This window comes from Hyalella azteca, unplaced genomic scaffold, assembly GCF_000764305.2.
Source record: "Hyalella azteca isolate HAZT.00-mixed unplaced genomic scaffold, Hazt_2.0.2 contig10443, whole genome shotgun sequence".
Classification (NCBI taxonomy): Eukaryota; Metazoa; Arthropoda; class Malacostraca; order Amphipoda; family Hyalellidae; genus Hyalella; species Hyalella azteca.
Genome location: NW_025940484.1, coordinates 1 through 20964, shown reverse-complemented (window position 1 = coordinate 20964; position 20964 = coordinate 1). Strand labels below are relative to the sequence as shown.

At 37.0% G+C, this 20964-nt stretch overlaps 1 protein-coding gene across 1 annotated transcript; it reads left to right on the top strand.

Annotated features, from left to right (window-relative positions):
- Positions 1–2075: 2075 nt before the first annotated feature.
- Positions 2076–20368, top strand: LOC108670643 (WD repeat-containing protein 19; the record flags this gene model as incomplete). Its single annotated transcript, XM_018158117.2, is given in 19 exon segments — positions 2076–2180; positions 3514–3668; positions 4354–4448; positions 4848–4977; positions 6412–6494; positions 7660–7790; positions 9114–9226; positions 9672–9845; positions 10445–10572; positions 11665–11777; positions 13318–13589; positions 13759–13815; positions 14139–14177; positions 14455–14548; positions 14853–15003; positions 16694–16767; positions 16945–17075; positions 17405–17502; positions 20238–20368. Coding segments are annotated over 19 exon segments (2184 nt in total), but the record flags the coding sequence as incomplete, so codon positions are not given.
- Positions 20369–20964: the final 596 nt, after the last annotated feature.

The window sequence follows — 20964 nt, the reverse complement described above, 5'->3', positions numbered from 1 at the left end:
ATATTCCCAGAGAGAAATTAAGTACCATTTTCTCAGCATTTGTGTTTGTGCCGACTTTTTTGGACATTTGTTGATATAAGCTTCTTTTTTGGTATTTTAATTAAATGACCTGGTCCGCTGTAATGAATTTTATTGGCTTCAAATTGATTTATATGGGTACTGTTCAATATGAAAGCCTCACTTCATATTCTTTAGATCCTTTTTGTTGAGTATAGTTTTAAACTTGATCGCCTTGTACTACAAATTCGATGGATTCGAGTGCTATTTCACCTGTCTTTAAATTTAGGTTTATCAACAACTTGACCAACAAAATTAACCTATAGGCTTGAGATGCATTTTAATTTTGTGATTATAGAATATTTTAGTAGACATAAGAGAATTAGGTTTTAGTTGGTTCCAAAGCCTGTAATGCACACCATTTGTTCTGATATTCTAAAACATTCGCTTCGATACAGTCACTGTATCGTCCGATCAACAGAATTTATTCTAAGATGACAGTACTTTTAATGCTAATCAGTATTTGTTCAACATTACTTGTTGAAGTAGTGATTTCAAATATGGGACTTGTTTTTGTCAATGGTTAGTGATCGTGAGAGCTCGATATGCCTGTACCAAATTTCGTCATCGTTTTAAATATTTCTGTTATCAATTGTGTATATTAATCATTTTCATAGACCAAATTCTCATTAACTGAAGAGGGAACACCTTTATTTTTTTTTAATATTTCTTCGACTTGAACTACAACAAATTGCTGACGAATTTGGACATGTGTCTAGTAAGCGTTTTGTTATCGACTAAATTGGTTGTAGTGTCTTTCTCAACTCGTATTTCCCATAACAGCAGAAATATCAATTCTACATTTTCTGACTGCAAATTTGAATTTTACTGACAAATTTTCTTTTTCTTTCACTAAAACTTTTAAATACTCTGGGAGAATTTTTATTTTAATTTTTAATGTATCCTAATGTGTGTGTTTTTAATTCACTTGGTTTTAACTTTAATTTCGTTTAATTATTCCTAGCTGGTATAAAAGACTTCATTAGCGCTATCTTCTCACGTTTAGGCCAAGTGCGTTTAAAAAGTTTTAGCTAGCTTCTTGCCTATCGGATGCACTGTTCCTGAGCGTCTTCACCAATGAGATTGCGGTATCTGAATGCGGAGGTCAGAGTGAAAAAGTCAAGTTGTTGTGTAGGCAGGGCAGTTGTGGGGTCAAGTTGTTGTGTAGGCAGGGCAGTTGTGCAGTCTTTGTTACTATTCAGTTGTCTAATATTTCTGGATTAATGAAGCATCTATATCGTCCTAAATTAACTAGGCGAGTATAACAGGCTAATAACCTCAGAATGGCAAGGCAATAATCTCGTTCGAGGCAAACCATATTTTGTCGCAAGCCACAGCGCGAAACATTTGAGACGATTTGCCAAATTAACAAGTTCAAAAATCTTTCATCCTTAGAAATTTTGCGCGTAAAGATATTTTACCATCTACTTTTTTATAAATTACCAAGCTGTGACTTTCTGCGCAGAGTGGTTGCATAGCTGGAGAGCTTGCACTCTTCTATTTTCAAGAAGCTTCTGCAAAAATGTATTGTTTGCAGTAGGTTTGATAGCCATCATGTTATTATTAACCTGTTCTACTCCAACTTGCTAAATCACTGGATAGTGTCGATTATTATTGAACGTTTATATATCGATTATTATTGATCGATTATTATTGATCGTTTGATTATTGATCGTTTTTCGATTTATGTGAATTTTTTACATTTTTCAAATGGGTTTGATGCATTGAGCAGTCACTCATAAGCATTTTATTGCTCTCATGAATGTTAATTCCATATAAAATATAACCTGATAAACTCTTTATTATTCGACAAGATTGTACTTCATTTACACAATCATGAACTAAATTCAATACTAGGAAAAGTTAAAGCTATTTTCCGAACAATTTCTCCAGTTTCGTCTTAGTTCACTCACTGTGACATGACCGCGCGATGTTGGTTGCCACAACAAACGGCCGGTTGCTATGGACGGTTTCTGGCTATCAGCTGCCACATTGATTGGTTTTTCTGCTCCCACCGTTGTATCCGTTTACATTCTTTAGATTTCACGATGCTAATGTCAGCGCAATTTGTGATTTCTTCTTGTTATTTTACTTAATCGAACTTCGTCATGGCAACAGATAAGGTAAGTAATCTTGAACGACCTATAAAAGTTTAAATTAAGTTAGAGTTTGAGATTAAATAGCCGAAACTAGAACTTTTTTGCCACACGTGCTTCGGTTGTAAACAAACCTTATTGAATATAACCCATGGACTTTTTATTTTTTGATATATGTTCCGTAGGTAAACACCAGCAAATGTTATCCTGCTCTAAAACATAATTTACTAAATTTTAATTAATTTATTATTCGATCATTTATGAGTTCTAGTGAATTTAGCTTACGCTTATTATGTAAGAGAAACGAAATAACTGTTCTATTGACTTAATTTTTCTTCTTGTTAAATTTTTGCCAATGCTAAAATTTTAAGTGTGAATTGAAACTTTTCATCGAATTTTTTTTTTTTTTAACGATGAATTATTAGGTAGAGAAAATGCTTATCGTTATAGAGCTTGTCAGGAATAGCGGCACGTATGTTTTTATCTGTAATTTTAAAGATGGAATCTAATTTACCCAACTTAAGATTGATATATAAAAGGAATTATGTTCGATACGTAACACTTTTATGCTTGATTTCTGCTCGATTCATTCATGCTTGATCATTTGGAAGCAGTTTTTCTCAGTAGATTAATTGCTCTAAACTATTAGTGTCGTTCGTTACTTCATTTTAAAGTTGTTAAAAAATTTTGTGCGAAGAATATACATCTAATATGGGTGACATTCAACATTCAACTTTTTGCGATCGAAATGGCCGTTGCCTAAATTCAGCAGCAATTTTTTCGTACAGGATAATCATTTCCGAGATTTTCATGGGTGCCTAGAGTAATGGGTTGCTGAGGGCAGTTGTGGGGGCACTTACGCTGTATTTGCTTGTCTATGATTGGTGGATTTTGCTTGAAAGGCCGTCAATGATTGGCTGATGAACTTACGATCTCTTAACTTTTCACTGTCACTAAACTCACCAGCGAGTGTTCAGAAAAATATATGCTTTTTTCGACATATATATATACTGATCACAACACTGTCACTAAACTCAACAGCAAGTGTTCAGAAAAATATAGGTTTTTTCGACGAAAAATATATGTTTTTTCGACATTTATACTGATCACAACACTGTCACTAAACTCAACAGCGAGTGTTCAGAAAAATATGTTTTTTCGACATATATACTGATCATAACACTGTCACTAAACTCAACAGCGAGTGTTCAGAAAAATATATGTTTTTTCGACGAAAAATATATGTTTTTCGACATATATACTGATCACAACACTGTCACTAAACTCAACAGCGAGTGTTCAGAAAAATATGTTTTTTCGACATATATGCTGATCATAACACTGTCACTAAACTCAACAGCGAGTGTTCAGTTTGCTGCACCCGCACGGTCAAGGCGGAGTCTTCTTCTCATGGCAGAAGGCGTCCGGCGGCTACCTGGCCTCCACAGGATACAACCAGGCCGTGCATATCTACGACAGACATGGCAGTCTTAAGGAGCAGATTCACATGCCTGGGTAAATTTATTTAAAATTACGATAACCTCAAGAAGGTGAATTAGAATAATATTGCTATAGTCTCCTATTTTATTTGTTAAGGCATCGGTTGTTTCTCACCAAGTCTTGTGCATTTCAACCGTATTTTGTACCATCGAATTTTAAAATTCATATTAAGTATAGGTCAGGTCTTATATGCACATCAGAGTCAATAGATTTTTAGTGGCATTATTTCTGGTCAAACCTGGAGCCTGGAGTATCCAAGTGGAGAGTTCAGCTCTAGGTTCAAGTTATTTGAGTATACAGCTAGGTTGCTTCTAGGTATATATTATTTATGTGTACTGGTTATTTCTAGGTTTAAGTTGTTTGTACAGGTACATTCGTGTACATGTTGTTCCATGCATGTACTATCTCAATCTGTCACTCTCTTTCTTGTGTTAAGCGTAACTTTAAAATTACATCATATACCGGAGCGTCGTTTCTTAAGAAATTTACCGTGCATGTGCGATTTGTTTTTAATACCTCTAGCTCTTTGTAAATAATTTTTGAGCAGAATATTGGGAATGCTCTAGACTAGATGCAACTGTTAGCATGATACTTGAGCACGACTAAACGTCTGCACACCAAAGGAATAATAAAATCTTCTTTATTATAATAATTCCAAATTTATATGTTCTATTATTTGATTGATCCCCACCTTTCACAGAGTTTGCTCGGGGTTTGGCTGGGATAAGGACGGCGCCATCCTAGCCATCATCAACGACAAGTCTCCACACATCCACCTATGGGACGCCAACACCGGTGAATAATTATACTGTTATTACATATATTTGAAATTACAATGTATAATTTCACTGCTACTTGAGTCAAAACAATTATACTGTTATCACATATATTTGACATTACAATATATAATATCAGTGCCACTCGAGTCGAAACAGCACTTAATTATGTCACCGGTTAAATACATCTGTAAAACCCAGTCGACGTTCAATATATGCCAAACCTCAAAGCATGACGGTAATAGAGTGATTTATTATATTAAATGAGATACGCGGATCTATCAATAAATATATAATCACCAGCTGTAATCTTCTGATGTCATATCCTTTTAATGTCATATCCTTCTAATGTCATATCCTTCTAATGTCATATCCTTCTAATGTCATATCCTTATCTCAACATTTTCTGCACGTTGAGGTCGGAGTTCGCACCTTGACTCGGCCCTGCGCGACCAGCTTACCTTCATGGCGTGGTCCCGCACAGCTCCCCTCTTGGCCGTGGGCACCGCCAAGGGCAACCTCATGATCTACAACCATCATACTTCCAAGTAAAATTCATATGTTAACGTCTTCCCCCTCTTTTTCATTTACTTTAATATTAGTGTCACTGGATTGCTTGAATCGCAGATTCACTAGAAATTTAAAAGGGAAGAAAACTCCACAAAAATTCAGCATATCTCTATTGAAAACGTTTCGGAGTCCTGCTCCATCGTTAGTTCAATAAATCTAGAACACAAATACAATCAGAAGTTTATACAGTTTGGATTCAAAAGAAAAAATACAGAAGTTAAAAACCTAAATTTACAGGCAAAAGGTAGAGTAATAAAGTAAATACTGATCTGTTAACGATTTCTAGTGGATAAGAACTAAAGGCTGCATTTGATCTAGGCCTATATTTAAAAATATACTTGGATTCCAAAATTCGCAGATCGGATGCACCATTTGCATTAATGTTATGCATATATCTCTATCACCTAAATTAAATTACTTTGATATTCAAAATATGTAATGCAGCCTGCCCTGTCGAATACATTGATATTCAAAGTTATTTACTACTCTACATGTATGTTTGGCCATGCCATGCAAGTAAGCATCAAAATAGTTATTTGTTTGCTATTTCGACATTATTTGAATATAATTCTATGTCATAGTTGTATTTTCTGAGCAGTTTTACTTTATCACGTACGTTCTTATGTTCCACATCTTTTTTGTTCGTATAAACTAAATTGTTAAGGAGAATTCTTATCAGGATTTATTCCGCCGTTGTATAACAATAAGTACCGGTAATGCGCTTTCATGTTGTAAACGTTGTCATATTATTTGGATTATCGTGAATGTCTTACTATTTTAGTATATTTTGTACAAACGTCTTTTATTACGAGTGGGCACTTTCCTGCTGTTAACATAATAAAATTTAATTAATTAACAAATCTTACGACTATTATGTATTATTGGATATTATATATTATTTACTATTTAATTAATTAATAAATCTGACGGCTATTATTTATTATTATTATTATTATTAGTATTATTATTATTATTATTATTATTATTATTATTATTATTATTATTATTATTATTATTATTATTATTATTATTTACGTTTCTAAAGGCGCATGGACATTTTTATGCTGTTAACATTGTGGAATTAATTGAAATAATGTAGAAATTTTGCTTTTTGGTCATTTTGGTTGACAATCTCTATGCACGTTTCTTGTGGCGCATGAACTCAATTATGTCCCTAACCCTAAACATTATGAAATAAATTGGATTACTGTATACATTTTACTATTCTGTCATTGTTTGATATTCTGTATGAACATTTGCTAAAGTACATGGGGCATTTATTTATTTTTTTTTTTTTTTGCTATAAAGGAAAAAGTTTATTTGGGCCAATGGATATCAGTAGGCTATTAAAATTTATAAATATATTAAAATGTTTCAACAATATTGTTAATTTATTATTGTTTGATATTAAGGCGCATCCCCGTCGTGGGGAAGCACAGCCGTAAAATCCACAGCGGCTGCTGGTCCGCTGGGGGCAACCTGCTGGCGCTGGGAGGTGAGCTGCGAATTTCTGTGGGTCACTTATATTACATATAACTATATATAATTACATATATTACATATTATTAAATATAATTACATAAAATTATATAATTACAATATAATACAAACAATACATAACGTGGGCCATGAGTATTTTCTGTGGGTCGCTTAAAATAAAATAAAATCAATTCATAAGGTGTATCATGAGTATGTTCTGTGGGACGCTCAAAATAAAATACAATCAATATATAAAGTGGGTCATGAATATTTTTCCTGTTTGCCAATAAGTCGTGCATGTTTTCTCAAGTATTGGTTTCTAGATCATAATTTTGCAATATTTTGGTTATAATTTATTCATCCATAAAATTGGGCCATAAATAATTTTTTTATTCTTCGGATATGAGAAAGCTATTCCATGCTAAAAGGTTCACTTATACTACAAGTATTACTCGTTATTTCTTTTAAGCAACATTCCGAAGAGAACGAGTGTTTTTACGCATAGAAAGTTAGAAACGATCTTTGTTGTTGACTGAATAATAATCCATCTAGTAAAGCTTATCCTACAAGGAGTATCAAATTATTCGGTCACTATAAGGCCAGCACAATTTGAACATGCAGAGCAACTCGAATTTGAATATAATGGTGCAATCTAAATAACATCGATAAAAAATGTACGACAAAAATGTAAACATTGATACAAAATCAGTAGATTTATGTTGAATGTTTCTTTGCATGCATATAGAGCGAAGTTAAGCCTACATATCAATCGAAAATGAGTGAATTTGCTCGTTATACTAAATGGAAATTATCATTGAATCGCGCATAAAATACATCTCTTTTCAAATTGATACCTAAATCACTTACATCCATTAATTACAAGCGATTACGACACTCATACACTTTAATTAGGAGATATTCAGACACTGTCGCCAATTACGATAAATTATGTGCCCACGTCGATGTGGAATAGTGAGTTTCTATATATTGAGTGGATAAAGATTCGAATGTAAATAAATTGATAAAGGCACGTACGAATTAAAACAAAGGGGATAAAGGCACGAATTAAAAATAGGGGATAAAGACTCGGATGTAAATAAGCGGATAATGACACGATTAAAAACATGGGATAAATATGCAAATGGAAATAAGATAATAAACGAGTTTGCTCTCGTGCCCAGGAGACGACAAGATCCTGACGATCAGCAACAGCGAGGGCGACACGGTGCACACCGCCCCCCTGCGCGGCGAGCCCTCGGACCTGCAGTTCTCTGAGATGAAGACCGACGAGCGCGCACTCGGCGAGAACACGGTGATCACTACATGTCCTTGTTATCTTCTTGTTATCGCTTCATTGTTAGTCTCGCTATCTTCCGTGATACTTTTCTTGTTATCTTGTTATCACTCCATTGTTGGTCTCGATATCTTCCATGTCCTCTTCTTGTTATCGCTTTATTGCTGGTCTCGCTATCTTCCGTGATCCTCTTCTTGTTATCTTGTTTTCGCTCCTTTGTTGGTCTCGATATCTTCCATGTCCTCTTCTTGTTATCGCTTTATTGTTGTCTCGCTATCTTCCATGGTCCTCTTCTTATTATCTTGTTATCGCCTGATTGTTGGTCTTGCTATTTTCCAAGATCCTCTTCTTGTTATCTTGTATTCGCTTTATTGCTAGTATCGATATCGTCCTTGGTCCTCTTCTTGTTATATTGTTATCGCTCCATTGTTGGTCTGGATATTGTCCTTGGTCCTCATCTTGTTATCGCTTTATTGTTCGTATCGCTATCTTCCACGATCCTCTTCTTGTTATCTGTTTCCGCTCCATTGTTGGTCTCGATATCGTGTTGTTCGTTTTATCGTATCTTCTTGTAGCTCTTTTCGTTACTAACTTTATGTATTGCTAATTCGTATTCTTAAGTGCCTCTCGTTGCTGTCATTCCATCTTTGCCTATTAAATCTGCCAGTTGATTAATCTAGCAGGCCTCCTCTAGGTCTTTTATGATCTGCGTGATGTTTTCTTCCTATACGCACGTGTTGGTAAATGTTTTCTTGTTTTGCTCGATTAATCACATCGTTATCAAAATATTCCATCGTTATTCCTTGCCTTTGAGCTCCAGTTCGTCATCGTGTCCATTGACGGCATTCAGCTACTGTCCTGCTTGTGGTTATTTCTTTGTATTATCTCTGTCTTGTTCTTATATTTACAACTACCACCCGTAGTATGTTTGCCATTACTATATTGTTTTCCATTCTTCCTCTTACTACTCGTATCATGGAAACCCGTGTGAGTCATATCGTGTCGCTGTCATCTTTCTCTTCACGTTTCTATTGCTATTACCATCGTCGTTTTGTTCTCCAGTTATCTCGTGCCATGTTTTCCTTACTATATACATGCTTTCCATGATTATTTCGAATGAGAATATGATGCTAACATGAAGAAACTTTTGCATGTTTGAATTGATGAGCTAGGAAAGTTACTGATCCACAAATAATAACTTTAAGAAATATTTAAAGTCGGCCTATGGTTAAACTATGCCTTCATACCACCCTTGATGTTACATAAAAAAACAATACTGGGTTTAATGGTAACGAGTGTTGCACATTAATGTTGTTTTGATTGATATAATATTTTATTCAGGTCAGCCTTGTTGTCTCCAAGAGGACATTATTTCTCTTCAACATCAACGATCCAGAAAATCCCATCGAGCTCGCCTTCCAGAACAAATATGGCCTCATTGTCTCATATAAATGGTGAGTATCTAAAATATATTATGTCATATCCTCAACGTCTCCTGTGAAAGGCTGAGTCGAGCTGTAAAAAATATATTTTCAATTGTTCATTGCCTTAGATATTTAACGGGCAAGTAGTAAGAAAAGAACACTACCGTCCTTCCTCAACCGTCTCGTATAAATTGGGAATCAGTAAGAAATACTATGAATGTAATGACCTCGTCGTCTCTTTTTAATTGAAAGTCGCGTCAATTTATTCGGAATAACGCTTTCACATACTCGTATCAAGGCGTGTGACCTTATTAGTTCATAAGACGTTATTTTGTATCATTAACCAGGATACTGCTTAAGTCTTTCAGGTAGCAGACCATTTTTTCTAAATTACATAGTTATAAAATCAATTAACATTTTCACTACATAAATTATATTGTTATTTATGCATTTTTACACGCATAAATTATTTCAGGTTCGGCGACGGCTATATACTGATAGGATTTTCTGCTGGATATTTCGTAGTGATTTCCACCCACATGAAGGAAATCGGCCAGGAGCTTTTTCAGGCTAAGAACCATCGAGAGAAACTGACGGACATCGCAATTTCCACGACGCTGAACAAGGCGGCCTCGTGCGGAGATAACGTGTAGGTGGTGTGAGATAAGGTGCAGGTGATGTGAGATGAGGGGAAGGTGGTGTGAGATAATGTGGAGGTGGTGTGAGATAATGTGGAGGTGGTGTGAGATAATGTGGAGGTGGTGTGAGATAATGTGGAGGTGGTGAGGTGGTGTGAGATAATGTGGAGGTGGTGTGAGATAATGTGGAGGTGGTGTGAGATAATGTGGAGGTGGTGTGAGTTAAGGGGGAGGTGGTGTGAGATAAAGTGGATGTGACGTGAGATAAGGTGGAGGTGGTGTGAGATAAGATTTTGGTGGTGTGAGATAAGGTGGAGGTGGTGTGAGATAAGGTGGAGGTGGTGTGGGTTAAAGTGTAGGTGGCGTTAGATAAGGTGGAGATGGTGTGAGATAACGTGGAGGTGGTGTGAGATAAGATGAACATTATGAAAGATTTGGTAGATGTGGTGTAGAATATATTTGTTGTTTATTTCAAAACTGCGTGAGTGCTGTGTTTAATCCTGATAAATATATACTTCCCCTTATGATAATTTATATTTGCTTATCAAGTTCATTGATTGAAAAAGGATCGTGTCTGCTTGAAAAGTAAATTTTTTTTTGTTGTTTTCAGGATCAAAATCCACGAATTGACAGAACTGAAAGACACGTCCGCCATCTTGACTTTGGACGACGAGTCTGGCGTGGACTGGCTGGCCTGGAGCGACGATGGGCAGCTGCTCGCCGTTGCCTGCCCGTCAGGTCATTCAGCGTCTGAATTAATTTTTGTTACTGGAACTTTTTACTTCCGCTACACCGTGGCACAAGTCTAGTCACTTCTATCGTCTGACTTTAAGGTAGTTACTGAAACTTTTTACTTTCGCTGCGCCGTGGCACAAAGGATGCCACTTCAACGTCTGAATTTACTGTAGTTACCGAAACGTTTTACTTCCGCTGCGCCGTGGCACAATTCAGGTCATTTGCAGCGTCTTAATTAACTTTAGTTATACCGAAACTTTTTATTTCCTCCTCACCGTGGCACAAGTCGATCATGTCACTTTAGTGTCTGACTTTATAGGTAGTTACCGAAAGTTTTCACTTTCTCTTCGCCGCGGCACAATGATGCCACTTTCAACGTCTAAACTAACTTTAGTTACCGAAACTTTTTACCTTCTCTTCGCCGCGGCACAAATTGTGTCACTTCAGCGTCTGAATTTATTGTACATAATTACCGAAACGTTTTGCTTTCTCTCCGCCGCGACGCAAGTCACAAATCTTTACTTTGCTTCTGCACGTTTGCTGCTGTTGTTGCTTACGAAAAATGAATAAAATATTGCATCGATTCGGCGTTTAAAATAATGCATTTAATAATGCCTTGACTACTGTATCGTTAAGAGAATTGTTAAGTGCCTTGCTTAAAAAATTGATTGGAAATTTTATTTAATCATTCATTGGAGCACTGATTAAAGCTTTGATTATGCCATTTAATAATACGATATATTGATCATAACAATTTTAGAGTATTGACTAGAGCATTAAATATGATATAGTACATACTAATGATTTGGTTATTGATTATGACAATTATTAAAGAATCAGTTAGGGCATTGAATAGTGCATATATTGATGCATTGCTTAATGATGACAGTGCATTCAGTGGCGCATAAAGTAGTGATAATGGTGTGTTAGTGATGGTGTGTGTTCAAGTGCGCACCAATATCACTAACATCCTCGTATACCACGTGTAATGACGTGTTAGTGCGCTGTATGTAACAACACGTCGTTGGTGCAGGCAACATCCACGTGTAATGATGTGTTAGTGCGCTGTGTGTAACCAACACGTCGTTGGTGCAGGCAACATCCACGTGTACCTGACGAAGCTGCCGGTGTTGGGCGGCGCTCATGGCGGGCGCATGGCTTACCTCACGTCGCTGCTCGAGGTCACCGTCGCCAGCATCGTCGATAAGGTCAGAGTCTGCAGCCTCTATCGTCTTCGTCAGAAGTTATATTAATATCGGTATATTGCTTTAAAATGAATTCGATATATTGTTTCTGATCTCAATTCTCATTGAAATTGTAAGGTCTTCGTCAGAAGTTATATTAATATATTAATGACGGTGTATTGTTTTAAAAAGAATTCGATTTATTGTTTCCGATCGCAATTCGGATTGAAATTGTATCGTCTTCGTCATTAGTTATATTAATATATTAATGTCGGCGTATTGTTTTAAAAAGACTTTGATTTATTGTTTCCGATCGCAATTCTGATTGAAATGGATCTTTACAGATTAGTAATCATACGTTATTGATGATTAATTGAAAATTTCATACATACTCGTCCGTTGTGAAGTTTGCAACAAACAATGACGAAAAAAAAAGTTTCAAAGGAATTCGTTCGGCATTAAAATTTACAAAACGTCGTGTAAAACCGAACCGTTATTCTGTGAACCTGAGCTTTCTTCGTTCATTGCCAATCACGCGCCAGTTTATTGGACATTCGATTATTGGATCTATACGTATCTATTGGACATTAACTTATATAAACAAGTATATCTGACTTTTATGTCCTGCACTTGCTAATTGCCCCTTAAGCAGCCAGTGTCACTCTACACGAGGCCAGTAGCTCGATTGTTTATTAGTGGCAGTTAGTACTAACCAGATACAGTGGCTGACACAAGTGGCTCGCAATAATTTAAACTAATTTTCCTAACAATTAAAATGCTGATTTAGAGAGTAAATTAAGCAACGTATTGAAATTAATTCTTACCATTCTTGTTGGCGTTTAACAGTGCTTGGACCATTCTATGTAAAATGGTGGATAACGGAATGTTGTTCCATGTACACAGCAAATTTTTGCGCTTATGTTGCTAAGTAAAATTTTAAAAATGGGTAAAATGTTTAGGGCAAGAAAAAACTAAAAATTTAGTAAAAGAAACGTAAAATTATAAATCCGTAATTAGATTATTTTCTAAATATTTCACAAATACGTTTATGACGCGTTTCACAACATTCATTGTGTCATTGTCAGTGACATGTTTCACGATATGTTACGGAACATGTTTCATAACCTGTTTCGTAACGTGTTTCTTGTCATGTTTCGCAACAGGTTCCCTAACATGCTTCGTAACCTATATTTCACGACATGCTTTTAACGAAATATCTCACAACATATTTCGTTATCTGTATCATGACATGTTTCACGACATGTTTCACAACATGTTTCACAACATACTTCCCAACATATTTCACTACATGTTTCACAATATTTTTCACAACATGTTTCACAATATGATTCGCAACATGTTTCACAATATTTTTCACAACATGTTTCACAATATGTTTCACAACATGTTTCACAACATGTTTCACAACATGTTTCACAACATGTTTCACAACATGTTTCGCAACATGTTTCACGACCAGTTTCGTAAAATATTTCACATATTTCGCAACTTGCTTTGCTACCTGTTTCACGACAAGTTTCACGCCATGTTTCACGCCCCACAGGAGCACCCCATTTCGGTGAGCGTGGACGTGGAGCCCTCGTTCCTGGCCCTCGGTCCCTACCACCTCGTCGTGGGCATGAACAACAGGGCCTGGATCTATGCCTTGGCCGACGAAACGGCGACCATGCTCAGGGACAGAGACTACCTCGGCACAGTCACGTCAGTGCACGTCTCGGCTGACTACGTGTCCGTGCTATACGAAGGACGTGTGCAGCTGCATCTGGTGAGTGTGACGTGTGCAGCTGCATCTGGTGAGTGTGACGTGTGCATCTGGTGAGTGTGACGTGTGCAGCTGCATCTGGTGAGATTGACGTGTGCATCTGGTGAGTGTGACGTGTGCAGCTGCATCTGGTGAGATTGACGTGTGCATCTGGTGAGTGTGACGTGTGCAGCTGCATCTGGTGAGATTGACGTGTGCATCTGGTGAGTGTGACGTGTGCAGCTGCNCCATTCTTGGAGATTATCGGTGGGTGACTGGGGCCATTCTTGGAGATTATCGGTGGGTGACTGGGGGCCATTCTTGGAGATTATCGGTGGGTGACTGGGGGCCATTCTTGGAGATTATCGGTGGGTGACTGGGGGCCAGTCTTGGAGAGTATCGGTGGGTGACTGGGATCCATTCTTGGAGATTATCGGTGGGTGACTGGGGGCCATTCTTGGAGATTATCGGTGGGTGACTGGACCACTCCTGGAGATTATCGATGGGTGACTGGACCACTCCTGGAGATTATCGATGGGTGACTGGACCACTCCTGGAGATTATCGATGGGTGACTGGACCACTCGTGGAGATTATCGATGGGTGACTGGACCACTCCTGGAGATTATCGGTGGGTGACTGGACCACTCTTGGAGATTATCGGTGCGTGTTTGAATGCAGAAACTTTATTTATCAAAACTAAGTATTAATGGCAGAGTTGTTCATGTGTTTGTTGTTCATAGCAGAAAGAGACAGGAGTCATTATACAACTTAAATTTGTAAATTTCTTCATAATCTAGTGTAGCTGCACTATTAGATGTTATATGCAACGCTCTCATCCTGCTGGTCCTATTCCGATGTTTTTAAATGCCTTGCAAACGGTTATTATTTACCTAGTTATTTTGCAGAAGTTTTTAACATCCATTTTTAATCGTCGCAGGCACACGACGGGTATCACGCAAATATATTCAGAGCCCAGCGGCCGCCGGTTGGTGATCATAGACGACAAGACTGAAGGCCACGTATATAACCCAGTGAGTGGCATCGTTATAGACGTTGAAACCTATCCTAGAAAAAATATTCACCCAAATTAGCTGTAAAAATTGTACAAAAATGAAATAATCGCTGCATAAATAAATAAGTAAAATATATTAAAAAATTTACAAAAATAAAAGAATCGTTTATCGTTCAAAGATTATAGAAAAATATTTAATGAGCGGAAAATTTTTTAATAAAAAATATTCAAAAAAATTTACAAAGAAATAAAGAAATCGTTAAAAGATTATAGAAAAATATTTATGCGGCGGAAATTTTTAATTTTCTTTAATTCTGCTGCAGGTAACAGAGGAGCTACTTAAAATTCCCGAGTTCCCAGGCGCGTCATGTCAGGGCGTGTTGTGGGACTCCTGCCCTACAGACCGACATGTGTTCGCGCTCTACACCGCAGCGCACCTGCTAACATACGTGCTGCACTCTGCACACATTAAGGGTCAGATTTTATACCACATTGCATCTTTACAATCTATTCTTATTTATAATATGAATTACTGTTCAATATTCACCTTAGTATGGTATGCTTTACAGTAGTAAAATTACAATATTCGCTTTAATAATAAATGTGCTGCACTCTGCACACAGTAAGGGTGAGATTTTATACTAACTCTGCATCTGTGCAATTTTTTTATTTATAATATGCAATACAGTTCTGGGACAGTGCTTAGTCCACAGGCTTAGTGTATGGGACAGTGCTTACTTAGTCCATAGGCTTATGAGATTTTATACTAACTCTGCATCTGTACAATCTATTCAATCTATTCATATTTATACAGTAATATGCATTACAGCTCAATATTCAACTTAGTATGGTGTGCTTTATAGTAGCAAAATTACAACGTTCGTCATAATAATAGATGTTCGCCAAAAATTGAAAATGTGCGTTAAAGGAACTATTTAATTTTAAAAACCCATATAAACTGGTATTTAATTATCTGTTAATCAACGTCGACGGTGAACTTCGGATTAATCAAAGATCAAGTATTTCATCCGAAATCAGGTTGCATGTAATCACGACCATTGGCTAGTTTTCGCCCTCTGTTTGGCTCTCTCCAAAAATGTGCAATCGAATACTTTGAGAATACTGCTTCGGTCTCTGATCCAAGTGACATAGATCCTGATAAGGAAAATTTGTTCATTTTTATGATATTGCTACTGAAAGAATCAGAATCCAGCTGAAAGTTTTTACACCCGCGTGTAAGACATAATAACAGTAGTTAAATTTAATTATCACATTGCTATCACATATTACCAAGCCAAACCATTAGAACGAATTCAAATCTATTAATCCTATTTGAATTACCATTCATCGACATGAAGAATATTCATCGTGATTACATTGCTTGCGGTATGCCATTTACAGATATTCAAAAACTGTGTAATAATACATATGAAGTACCTTATAGCTTTATGGTGATCAATAAATATGAGCACCCAGGTTCTGGACAGTATTTCATAATTTTAAACTAATTATTTATTCCAAAGAAGTATCAGCCATCATGAAACTTGCTCTAGATTTTTAGTAACGAACAGTTTCCAAATTATACTAAAGCCGGTGATTAAAATATATTGTGAGCGTTCGCTCAATCGGGGCAAATGGTCAGGTTTTGTTCGGGAGACAGTGTGCAACCATATTTTGATGGCTAAGATACAAAGTAAGATTGTGGTAAATGATCATTAACCTGTGATTTAAGCTGTTGTGCAAACTTTAATGATACACTCACTATCTATACTACTGATACCCAAATCATAGCTTGAAGCTATTTTTCAACTCAAAATTTAATGGTGTCTACATCTATCTGCATATTTCGTTTATTTCTCCGGCACTCTTGAGTAATTTTTCTAATAAAATCTAAAGAAGTTATACTGAAAATTCCATTAAATAAAACTGATTTATAGGTACTTTTATTTTATTTTTTTCACCTTTCATACCAATTTATAATCATTTTGCAGTTTTTAGCGCATTTTCTCATTTATGGAAAAAAGGCGCTATTGTGCTCGTTATGTCCGTCTGTCTGTCCGTCCGTGACTTCACGTTTTACACGACGAGAAAATGCGCTCTCTGTCACTCACTTCAGTGAGTATTGAGTTATATTTTTTATATCACTGACAGTATTTGTTGCCAGGAAGTCACGTTGAACTCGTAGGCACCACAAAGGTTCCGGCCAGCCAAGTGCCTCTGCTGCTCTACAACGGCGAGGTCAGAGTCAGGGATTACTTGTCACTTGGACGTGTAGAATATTTATTTCATGAATAACTTGAATGCAACATGAATCTTCAAATGAATGAATAATACGTATATTATTCGTAAGTAATTAAATCTTTAACAAGTGATTATTACCGAGGTTTAACACAATTTTATATTTTTTCTGTATAGTTGACTCTACAGACTACGGGTGGGAAGACGTCTGTATTAACACTGAGCTCACATGACATGGAGACCAACATACAAGACTACACAGACAAGCAGCTCAGGACAGCGCTGGAGAAGAACATCAAGCTACGGAGGTGCTTTATTTGTCAACTCAACGTAAAATTTAATTTGTATACTGATTCCTCATAATGATAGTTTTGTATTATTATTACATTCTATACCGACTTATTCGTGTACCTTCTTATAATTTTATTTCTTTATCTTGAAAAATTATAGCTTTGCACTTGATATTGAACATCAAAGTACGTAACAAAATAATTGTTTTTTTTTAACAAATGCATTTTAATTTAATACTGAAAAGGTATTAAAAGGTATTCAGAACTGATACACACACAACTGACAAGTTGCGATACCTTGGAGCTCCAACATAATGTCCTTGCTTGGCGTAAATTGCTATTGTCAGGTTCAAGGACGCGGGGGCCATCTGTCAAGTGCTCAATAAGAAGGAAGATTGGGAGACGCTGGGCAAAGCTTGCCTCGCGTGCCTCAACCTTGAGCTGGGTAAGTTCATTTTCAAGTGGTAGACAAGTGCATTCACAAGTAATGGACAAGTGCATTCACAAGTGATGGACAAGTGCATTCACAAGTGATGGACAAGTGCATTCACAAGTAATGTACAAGTGCATTCACAAGTGATGGACAAGTGCATTCACAAGTGATGTACAAGTGCATTCACAAGTGATGGACAAGTGCATTCACAAATCACAAGTGATGGACAAGTGTAGTCACAAGTGATGTACAAGTGCATTCACAGGTGATGGACAAGTGTAGTCACAAGTGATGTACAAGTGCATTCACAAGTGATGGACAAGTGCATGCACAGGTGATGTACAAGTGCATTCACAAGTGATGGATAAGTTCTGGTAATAAGTATTAGATGGTAGGATTAGCTTGTTTACACACGGACGATTGATGACCAGTGAATTTATTGATTCAAATTTCCAGGGTCAAACAATTATCCTCCAGATGACATTGGTTGATCAAAATGCAGACTTTAGGAAGTAATTTTAATTTGTTAACATTTCGAATGCAACAACATTAATTTCCAAGTTATAGGTGAATAATGAAATCGTGATGGAAATAAGTACCTGAGACAAGTAAATATGATACAAGACGAAATTTTTCAACCAGAAAATAACTCCGAATCAATCTCAAAGTTCAGAAAATTCGGTAGTTATGCGATGGATAGCTGGAGTCCAATTCGAAGAGATGAGGGCTTCAGCTATCGTCGGTTCGATGATGGGCCACTGCAAGATGACGATGCTGGTGGGTTCCTCCAGCACAGTGCATGGGAGTGACAGTCTGGTTGAGTTTGATGTTGTTGTCAGGAGTGTCGCGGGTTTTATTGATTTCATCGCGGTTCTTGAGATGAAGTTGCTCGGTTTTAATACTTTAAGACCTGGTCTGGTTGCGCGCTTGTCTCTGGTGGCAGGATTAAGGGCTACTCAAGGTCAAGTTGGGACTTGTATCAATTTTGTTTTCATTCATAAGTTTCACAGTTCAGAGTATACGACATTGAGCATCCGTTTATCATGCCACATGAGACAAGCTCCCAACCAGAACAATGAAACTTCCATCAAAATTTTATTATTCAATTCTTCCTATAACTTGGAAATGAATGTTGTTGCATTCTAAACGTTGTTAATAAATTAATATTACTTCCTAAAACCAGCATTTTGATCAAGTAACGTCATTTGGAAAATTGTTCCACCCTGGAAAGTTAAATCAATGAACTATCAGATCATTAATCATATTTGTTCAAATTGCTGATAAGTGCACTCACGAGTCCTGGGCCTATACTTTCAAAAAAAGTTAAGAGATCGTAAGTTCATCAGCCAATCATTGACGGCCTTTCGAGCAAAATCCACCAATCATAGACCAGAAAATAAAGCGTAAGTACTTACGTTCCCTTAGCGAGTTTTGAACTGGATGACGTGGATGAGTGCATTTACATGTGCTAGGTGTGTGCAAATACCAGTGCTAGGTAAGTGCATTGAAAAGTGTTAGGTAGAGGTAATTGGTGTACAGTGGGACACCTCCGTTATTTTATATATTATGGAGTAATGTCTGACAAAAGATTAGGGTTGTGATGGCACATGTAGTCAGTGAATTGACTGAAGTGGCAGAGTGAGGAATTATTGTGTCCCTCTGTACCCTTCTTTACAGAGGGACAAGTTAAATAGCGATAAGTGCTAGGTCAGTGCATTCATTATAAATGCTAGATAAGAGCATTTACGAAAAGTGCTAGGTGAATAAATTCCTTTAATCAGGTTTCGTTTAAGACCAGAGAAAGTTTAGCAATCAATTTTCTCTGGTCTTCAGTGAAACCTGCTCAAAGGAACAAATTTTGCCAACCTATACTAGTGAATAAATTCATGCATGTGCTCAATAAATTTTCCGTATTTGCTTAGCCAGTTTATGTGTAAATATTTGCAATGTTTTATAAGCCATAAAAAATATTAGGGCCATGATAATTTATGAACACTTTGAGTTTTAAGTTTCATTCTAAGGAGCAAGCAAGTTAATCTTAAATTACTTAGAAGTTTGCTTCGGATAAGTAAAGGATAATTCAATTTATGGAAAAAGTAAAATAGGGGCGTAACGTATACTATGTGAGGGCATTTCGAAAAGTTATGCAAGTATTAAAATATATTAAAATTATGTAGAAGATACATAATTATTCCTTGAGCTTCCAGAAATAAGTCCAACTAGATGATTTTATGAAATTCTGTTGCAATATGGGGTGTAGTACATGGAATTAATTGCAGTGAACGATTGAATTTTAATATCTTGAAACCTGCTAAGTGGAAAGTTTCATGTACACCACACAAGCTCTCAAGTCCCCGTGTACACCACACAGACTCCCAAGTCTATGTACTGTACACCACACAGGTTCATAAGTGCCAATGTGCACCACACAGACTCCCTATTCCCCATACGCACTGCACAGGCTTCCACGTCCCCTTGTACACCATACAAACTAAGACGTCCCCATCTATACCAAACAAATCCTTAGTTCCCATATGCACCACACTGACTCCCAAGTCCCCGTGTACACCACACTGACTCCCAAGTCCCCGTGTACACCACACAGACTCCCAAGTCCCCGTGTACACCACACAGACTCCCAAGTCCCCGTGTACACCACACTGACTCCCAAGTCCCCGTGTACACCACACTGACACCCAAGTCCCCATGTACACCACACAGACTCCCAAGTCCCCGTGTACACACAGGTATGCGGGTGTACAGACAAATCGGGGACGTAGGGATGGTGTGGTCCCTGCAGTCCACTCTGGACGTGGAAGACCCTAAGCTGCTGAGCGGCCACATTGCCATGTTTCTTGGGGACTTCAGTCTTGCCCAGGTCTGTATGTTGTGTCAATGTGTATTATGTGATCATGTGATGTAGGAATAAGTAATATATGCCTGTATGTTTAGGGGAAGTGTCATGTGAATATTGTGAATATAATGTATAATAATAATAATAATAATATTCTGGATGTGGTGTTGTTTCGGTTGAATGTATCTTGTGGTCGTACAATTGTTGTGCGATTATATGCATTTTGTCATGATAATAGTGTTTTGCTCGGACATGTGAGTTTGTCTGTGAAAATATGTTTTTTTGAAATTGAGTAACGTTGTTTTGATATGTGTTGTGTTATTTAAGTGTTGTGTGAATGTATACAGTTTGTTTTAAACGGATGGAATGATTCTGGAACTTTCCAGACATTTTTCCCTCTCCCTGATACCTTTCTGCCAATAATGTCCGAATTTCTCGGTCGTCTTACGTTATGAAAAGACTGCCGTATTCTTTTTTTCGATTTTTCTACCTGCAACTTTTTCGTTCACGTCCTGTTTTCCTTTTTCATCTTTCACATACCATTTATATATCTAAGTTACTCCAAAATTTCAAGCCTTCATCACTCCCTCTTCTCCATCCTTCTCCTGTTCTCTCCTGTT